This window comes from Benincasa hispida, chromosome 9 (genome assembly GCF_027475165.1).
Source record: "Benincasa hispida cultivar pf3 chromosome 9, pf3_genome.v1.1, whole genome shotgun sequence".
Taxonomy (NCBI): Eukaryota; Viridiplantae; Streptophyta; class Magnoliopsida; order Cucurbitales; family Cucurbitaceae; genus Benincasa; species Benincasa hispida.
The window spans coordinates 37,280,219-37,289,266 of NC_143486.1; the positions used below are offsets into that span (position 1 = coordinate 37,280,219).

At 40.4% G+C, this 9,048-nt stretch overlaps 1 protein-coding gene across 1 annotated transcript; it reads right to left on the bottom strand.

Moving 5' to 3' along the window:
• Positions 1-6,529: 6,529 nt before the first annotated feature.
• LOC150033786 (uncharacterized) lies at positions 6,530-8,357 on the bottom strand. The gene is made up of 5 exons (XM_090317068.1): positions 8,023-8,357; positions 7,600-7,896; positions 7,106-7,526; positions 6,942-7,006; positions 6,530-6,827 (listed from the first exon to the last, which is right to left on the bottom strand). Exons 1-5 carry the CDS (start codon positions 8,355-8,357, stop codon positions 6,530-6,532), a joined length of 1,416 nt encoding a protein of 471 aa, XP_090173194.1.
• Positions 8,358-9,048: the final 691 nt, after the last annotated feature.

Sequence of the window (9,048 nt, forward strand, 5' to 3'; positions counted from 1 at the left end):
TAAGAAAATAATGGAGGAAGAAGGAAATGACATACCAATTGCATTTAGGAAGTAGATGGAATGGGGAGGTCCTTAAAGTTGAAGGGAAATGATACCCATATATAAAGAACACAAAGAGGACCATTTGAGAATAAGCAAATAAAGTCAATGATTTTAAAATAAACCTACCTAATAAAGAGTACCAACAACTAATGTCAATGATCCTAAAAACAGAGGATATGGAAATCCAATCAACCAAATAAATAGTACCAAAGTACTATTATCAATCAATGTACAATGAAAAAAACAGGCCTAAAAATGGGATATTGACTAACCAGTGAATTTATTTTAAAGAAATCAATGAATGGGAATAGGATCCAACCACAGATATATGAATTTTATTCATTGAAATTCAAATTTCAAATATATCATGAATAATGGTAAATCAGAAAACAACAACGTAGATACAAAAATCACTAAAACCAAAAGATGTCATTTCATTCAAGGCATTGTGCACTGAAGGAGATGAATTGAAAATCAGAGACCAACAATGTGTTGGGGTTGATGCCCTAAATCTCGTAAGGTCCTATAGTTTGTATTATACAGACATTTCTATAATAAAATATTTGATGTTTTATTTCCAAATTATTTGCATTAACCACAAACCAATAAACTAACATCTCAAGTTATCTTGTAGCTTAAACATATATGTAGGGACATATGGGTGGATTACGTTTTAAGTGATAACCTAAATGGTCTGTAGTAGATGGATAAGATTGGATACCTTATCCTGGTGACACTACGAGTATGACCCGCTTTGTAGGTGTTACAATTGTTGTAAAGTGCTACAAATGATCTGATCTTGATCATTTATGTGGAGACATGTGAGTGAGGATATTCTGTATAAAGAAGTTTTATAAGACCAGACCACGAAATGTTTAGTCTCATTATATAATGTCGTTCATAATATAGACTTACATTTCACCAGGATGACCATAAGTAATATGGCCTGAATCCTAAGTGAGTTGTGAACTCCAACCTATGAGGGCAGTCCTTTGATTTGTATGTGTGAGAGTGACCAGATTACCGACTCAACAAGCTTACCATTTCAGGGATTCATCTGATTGGGGAGCTGCGAACATAGCTACATAAGAAGGAATTCACTCCTTCCCCTATATCGGAACAAGTAGATAAGTTGCTCCCATAGGGGTTGATTCCGGGGCTTGAATAATGTGGTGTCACACCCTCTCCTGGCTCGAGAGGGGTTTAATCATAGTTGGACTATGATTTATTGTTCATTAGAGGGATCAGTGGTTCTTAAAGAGTTAGATGTAACTATAGGGGCAAGATGGTAATTTTGGCCCAGTTGTACTTACGAGCAATTTGTGAAGGATCATTGTATTGTTGATTGCTTATATCCAATGGATACATAAATATATATGTAGTGCGAAGAGTGCAACCGTCAATTTTGAAGAAAAACAGTTTTATGTTAAAACTCTCTCCAAATCTCAAAGTTCATCCCAAATCCATCTCAATTTGGGTACCACCACTCGATCTAAGGCCAAGAGTTTAGTGATGAAGATCTTGTGGTAGTCTACTTCAAGATTACAAGAAGAAATTCGCTGAGTTTTAGAGCAATTGGTGGAATCTACAAAGGTAATTTCTATAAACCCTAAATTCTGGAAAAACCATGAATGTGCATGCTAATATACTAAAATTGATGTAGTTAGAGTGCTTAGGTTTCTAATTGCTTCCGTGTGTTGATTGTCAACTCCATTAGAAAGTACTATTAGCAATCAATGTACAATAGAAAACAAGCCTAAAAATAGGAGATTGACCAACTAATTTGAATCTATTTAAAAAAATCCAATGAATGGAAATAGGGTCCAACCTTAGAGATATGAAATTCATTCATTAAAATTCAAATTTCAAAATATATCATGAATAATGGTAAATCAGAAAACAACAGAGACCAACAATGGAGATACAAATACCAACAATGTGTGCATTAGAAACCAAAAGATGCATAAAAGTTCATGGTAATGTGAAATGAAGCATAGAACTAAAAATCAAGGACCTACAATGGATATACATAGACCACTAATGTGCATTAGAAATCAAACAAAAACATAGCCCACAACAAGAACATAAGTTTAAAAATACATGATCCTTATCATCGGCTAGGAAAGAAGAGAAACAAACCTTTTACTTCCTCCCCTACCAAACTCCAGTCTGCATCCTTCAACCCCTACAAAACTCTAAAGGATAACCTTCATCCTCCACCATGGAAAATCGAACGAAGCGACAAAGAGGATCCTTCGTTTGGAGCGATAAGGGGATCCTTCGTTTAGAGCGACAAGGAGAAGAAGGAAGGAAAGCATTTGGATCGACAAGGAGAAAGAGGAAGTCAGACAAAATGGGTTCAAATCTAGGGAAAAACATGCATTTCGAGTACCAAACAAAGATCTATAAGTCTGTGAAGGTTTATACGAAATAAAGTTAAGGTTTCATCAAACCGACCCAAAATCAGACTTTTAAGGAGAAAAGGAGAGGACAAAACCCCGATGAAGATGATATCAAAGTCCCCTAAAATACCCTACCAAACGAGAGAGACGCACGATATCAAGGTCCTCTAAAATACCCTATCAAAAGAGAGAGAAAAGAAAGATACCAAGAATCGACAGATACAAGAGAGACAAAAGGAATGACAAACCTAATCTAAAATGTGGAATCAACGGAGATGAAGGAGATAAGAAAGCTCTCAGAATTGGAATCGGGGAATGAGAGAGGCGAAAGAGAGTGATGAGAGAGAGACGATTGAGAGAAATCAAGGGGTGGGGAGAAGAAATCATTATAGCTTGTGATAGGGTGGGAAACAATGAATATTGTTTGCTACTTAGGGTTATAACATTTAGAGCTCCAACTAAAAATAGTTTGAACCCCAAACATGGAATGGGCTATTATAGCCCCTTTTTTCTAAGTCCAATCTGGGGCCCAAATAGCCCCAAATGGTTACCAAACAGAACCTAAAGTTTTAACTCAAAGTCAAACTTTCACTACAATTTTAATACTTTTTGAATGGTGGCACAATTCTTGAGATTGATGCGCTTTCTAAATATATGTATTCTACTAAAAGAAAAAAACAAAAAGAAAAAACTAATTTTCTAAGTAGTTTCAATTATACCCATTTTGATAAATTTTTAATTAATTTCACCTTTGTAATTGATTTTTTCTCTTAATTACAAAAACTGAAAACTGAACAATGAAGAAAGAAAGAAACTAAACAATGAAGAAAGAAAGAAATTGAAAAGAAAAAGGAATTAAAATCAATTAGGGATGACAATCGAACCGGGGCAGGGTAGAGAGGGTTCCCCATCCTCGTCCCCAATGGGGGAATTTATCCCCATCCCTGCCTTCGTCCCCCTCATTTTGAAGACGGGGACGGGGTGGGGATTTCCCGTTTCCTCTTTTATTTCTCCATGGGGACCTTTTTTTTCCCCTAAAATCATCTTTCGTTTGGGCTTGAACACTTTAGTTGGACTTAGGTATGACTAAATTAAAAACTAGGCTAGATGTAAAAATTTAAATACCTAATAGATATATTTAAAAATCTAGTTGGGATGAGGTGGGGATACCCTCCCCGTCCCTGCCCCATTCCCAGTCTAGGGATTCTAAAAAGATCCCCGATTTGATCCCATCCCAGGTCAAACCGGGGCAGAGCGAGGCCCTGTAGGAAATTTTACCAACCCTATGGTTGATGCCATGGCAGCGGCCACTTGGTGGTATTGCTAACCATGAAAGAGGGATGGTTTAAAGTAAAGAAAAGAAGAAAAATATATTAAATTATAGCATTGTTTTCAAATATAGGAAAATGACCCAAAACATTTACAAATGTAAAAACATTTCACCGTATTTGCAATAGACTGTGATAGACTACGTGATACAGATAGACTGTGAAATTTTGCTATTATTTATAAATATTTTCAACAATTTTGTCATTTAAAATAATTTCTCTAAATAATATATATTCATAATTTACTAATAAAGAAATTAGGGAAATATTTTTCAATAAAAAATAGATGCTATGCAGCCTTCCTTCCAGATAGGAATTAATAGAAAAAAAATTGATAAAGGGACCAATAATACCACCAAAAGTAAATTCAAGGATAAAATTGTTGAGTTTAAAAACCTAAAGACTCAAATGTAACCTAATTCAAATCTTAGGGTCCAAAAGTGTATTTCTTCCTTCTTAAAAAAAGGTTTAATAACCTTTTTTAATGTTCATTTTCTTCCCTTTTCTCTCCAACTCTTTTTTTTTTTTTTAGAATAGGTGATATTATTATACAACAACAAGGGGGATCCCATAGCCCGAGATTAAGGCATCAAAGTGTCAAAGCATAAGCAAAGATAGGGTAACAAACCCAAAACCAAAGTCTACAAGATAAGATCAGAACAATACCAACACAAAAGAAACTAACCCACAGACCACTAGAGAGAGCCATAGAGAGAAAAAAAAACAAAGAACAACAGGAAGTACAACAAGAAAAACATCTGAAATATACTATAAAAGACCAAGAGGATCAACCTGCCAGGAGGAAGCACGAGCGAGACCATAAGGTGAACCAGAGTTGACACCGATCTCGGTCTACTTCCATGCAGTCGTCGATTACATTCTTGTCATATGTAGTATATGGAAGCACACCAGAAAACACGGAATAACTTACTACGCACCCCCTTACCCGACCCCACTCGACACAACTGACTCAACTCCACATCCCAACTTGCCATCCGATGCGACGAGCACAACTGACGCAACACACCAGACCACACCTCTCTCCTAAACCCACACTCAAAGAATAAATGATCTCGCGACTCCACACCTCCCCCACACAGAAGGCACCCTCCCTCTGACAACACACCCCAACTCCTCAACCAATCCCGCGTACTCAAACCGTCCCTCACAACTAACCATGCACAGAAGGAGTGACGCGGAATACCACCCCCCGCCCACAAAATACCAGCCCAAGACACCTTAGGACGACGAGGACGCAAACTCTCCCACGCACTAGCGATAGAAAACCGACCACTCACATCCGGTACCCACACTCAATAATCTTTCCCCCCACCCTCGGCCTCACTACCTGAATAAGACCCCAGATCTCAAGAAACTCCCAAAGCACTGTAGGCCAACTTCAACCTTCTTCATTAACCATGAAATCTGACAACCGCACCTCCAAATTACTCCCTACATCATAAACCACCGTAGACCCATAAGAATCCAAAATTGCACCCCCCGGCAGCCAAGGATCCCACCAAACAAAACAAGACCGACCATCGCCAACCATCAAACGAACCAAATGCTTGAATCTATCTCTATTTCGCAATATAGTCCTCAAGCACCAAGACTTCCCAACCTCATTCCGAATAGCCCACAGAGACTGCCCACGTAAAACATAAGCCTCCACCCACGCCACCCATAATGAACCTGATTTAATTAAAAGAAGCTAGAGCAGCTTTATAATAGTAGCTTGGTTCCAAGACGCCACATGCTTCACACCCAACTCTCTCCCCTCCCCCCTCTCAACAGTAAGCACACCTCATCCCACTCCACCTGTGCACCTCCCCTAATCACTGCACTACCCTTCCATAAATAACTACGTAACAGACGATCAACCTCATGAGTTACCATACAGGCAACACGAAGAGAGAAACCCATACACGTAGCTAGTTCCTCTGCCTGCTCCCCGGACTCCACACCTGCAACAAACATGGAATTCTTTCCAATATTATCAACTAACCCAGAAACTCGGCAAAATCTGCAAGGGACTTGCCTCAAAAACTCCAAAGAATCTTTCTCAGTTGCACAGAAAATCATCAAATCGTCTGCAAAAAACAAATGAGTTAGGCCCATACGCTCACACCGATCATGGAACTTAAACCACACAGGAGGCTATTCAACAACCTAGACAAGACCTCCATCACCATCACAAACAAAAAAAGGAGAGATAATGGATCCCCTGTCTCCCCCTGTCTCAACTCTTTCCTACCAGAAAAAAACCCCTAAAAGGGAACTATTAACCATCATAGAGAACATAGGTGAAGTAAACACAAGCCCTCACCCAACTAACAACTGAAGAGCGTACATATAGCCAGCAACACACCAAATAGAAAACCCCAATTTACCGAATCATACGCCTTTTGAAGGTCGACCTTCGACACACACAATGTGGCTTCCGTTTGTCCTCCTTATAGCCCCCCCCACAAGCTCTTGACACAATAATATGTTTTCGAAAATCGACCTACCCGGAACAAATGCAGACTGGTTACTACTGATGAAAGCAGGCAACCACAACCGTAATCTCTCAGTTAAGATCCTCGAGATACACTTATACAAAACATTGCAACAAGAAATAGGACGAAAATCCTCCATACGTTCTGTTCCCCACCTCTTTGGTATAAGAGTGATAGCAGTAGAATTAAATCCACTAGGTAGGTAACAGGACTCAAAAAAATTCAGCACAGCATCACAAAAATCATCCCCAATCATATTTCAAGCAGCTCTGTAAAAATCAACCGAAAACCCATCAGGCCTAGGAGTCTTCCCAGACTTTATCGAGAATAAAGCCTTCTTAATCTCATCCTGACTCACTGGACGACCAAGCGCCTCTACCCCCTCCTTGGACCAGCTGAATTGCAAAATTTCCCTAATTCGGGCAATAAGATCCCTATACCCCACTGGCTGAGACCTTAAACATCCTTGAAAGAACTTTATTGCCACCTCTGCCACCCTATCATGCATCGTCTGGTGCGTCCCTCTAGCATCCACGACCATAAATAAACCACTACAACTGCATCGAGAATGGACACAACGATGAAAGAAAGCTGTGTTTATATCACCTAACTCCAGCCACCTCACCCTAGCCTTCTATCGAAGCGACGCTTCCTCCAATCTCGCCACTGACCAGAACACCTCAGTGGCTCGAGCCGCCTCCACATACACCGACTCTAAATTAGGATCCCTTTCTACCTAGCCGCCCTCACCTCATCAGTTAACACAGAGATACGCCTCCTAAACGAAGCACGTAAAACTCTCTTCACTGCCTTCAAATTTCGCACAAAACTAAACCATCGGGGACACATCCTCAGACCTTCTCCACATTGACCTGATAGTATCAATAAAACTCTCAACCTCCGCCCAATGCGAAAAATAACAAAAAGTGGAAGGTGGTCTACTCCTCATCTCCCCTATAGACACCAGAAGAGGGCTATGATCAGAAATTCTCCACTGACCAACCCTACTCTCTGAATACGGGAAAGCTACCTTCCATGCCTCATTAGACAAGAAACAATCCAACCGGCGCAAGATACCATTCCCCTGAATTTTACTAGTCCAAGTAAACCAGTTACCTGTCACACCCAACTTAACCAAATCTGCCTCCAATAACGCCCTATCAAACTCTTCCATCTTCCTCAAGCTAGGGAAACCACCAAAATCTTCTAAACTACTACGAATGGCATTAAAATCTCCTAAAAACAACTCCAGGAAGCTACCATGAGACACACACATTCATCAGCTGAAACCACAAGTTCCCCCTCTTGTTCACATGATTAGAGGCATACACAACACCGATATGTACCTTAGCAGTAGATATAATATCCACTAAGGTCCCAGAAATGAACTGATCCCCATTGACGTTAATAGAAAACTCATAGACACTCTTCCGCCACATCACCCAGATCCTCTCAATTCCCCACACACTATAGCTACACACACAACTCCATGCATCACCAAACCTACCCATCACCATACAAAAATTTTCACAACGAACCCTCATCTCAAGTAAGCAGTAGAAAGTAACAGAGGATGAAGCCAGAAAGTCTGCCACCACCCTACACTTAAGAGGGTCGTTCAACCCCCTAACATTCCAGGAACACCAAATCATAGACCTGATAACAGATCACACCTACCACCTCCCACTGGGCCCTTTGTCTGAACTCTTGAACATCTCATCCATAACAGACAATGGATCGGGATCTGCCTACACTAGAGCCAAAGCCAACGAGTCTTCCTCCTCATCACACAAAATATCAAACTTATTGCGATCATCAACATGCTTTACAAACCCCGTAATTCCAAGGGACCCATATACTGCTCTGTTCCTCAAGGGCACCGAGTCTGGTGACCCACTGCTACCCCTATGGCCTACACCTCCTCTATCGCACCTACAACGGCTGACCATAGTAAACTCATCAACACTCCTCACACCCTTACTCCCAACCACTAGGTTATCTCTCTTTTCACGAATACCCACATTCTGCCCCTTCATCACACTCTCAATACCCCCATTCTCTCCCATTCTCCCCCAAACACCCCTCATTTATCGCCACAATACACAACTCCTAACTCTTTTCCACATCCTACTTTTCACACACAGCACCGGAATGCCCAAAGGATCCACAGCACGCATACCTACAAGGTTTCCACTCATACACTACTGGAATAATAAACTTCTGACCCCGCATTCTAACAGTGACCGAAGGGGTCATTAACGAATCACCATCCATCTGAACACAAACCCTCGCAAATAATAACCGTCGCCGCTCTCTTGTTGCAACATCAAAAGAGACAGGTTTACCCACGATACTAGCTAACACTACTAAACCCCTATCTGTCCATAACTCCAAGGGAACACGCTCCAATTTAATCCAGATAGGAACAAAATAAAAAACAAAGATTTCAGGAACAATAAAATGGGTTTACCACCCAAGTGCCATGGACCATTTTTCAGCACCCAATCCCTTGACTCTACCTTCTGAAATTTAAAGATAATCAAACCGTTCTCTAACAAGGTAATAGTTGGCATCTCTATGCGTCCCCTAAATTCTCTGAATAATTCGACAAATAACAGTATATGGGAGTTTGGCATCCATAAACTGACCAACCAAAGATTTCTCCCATAGACACACACCCTCTTCAATAATTCCTCACAGGGTTCAACAATAGTCTTTTCATCTTCGACCACTGGTGGAATAAACTCTAAATTTCCCCTCAACTTCGATCCAAAAAGG

Bases quoted from the DNA above. Each gene is read 5' to 3' on its own strand.
- LOC150033786 (XM_090317068.1), bottom strand. From the start codon at position 8,357: ATGAGGGGTGTTTGGGGGAGAATGGGAGAGAATGGGGGTATTGAGAGT. The intron at 7,897-8,022 runs GTAGGCAGATCC...CTGGAATGTTAG, and splicing joins TCGTTGGCTTTGGCTCTAGT to GGGGTTGAACGACCCTCTTA. The intron at 7,527-7,599 runs GTATGCCTCTAA...GTCTCATGGTAG, and splicing joins AAGGTACATATCGGTGTTGT to CTTCCTGGAGTTGTTTTTAG.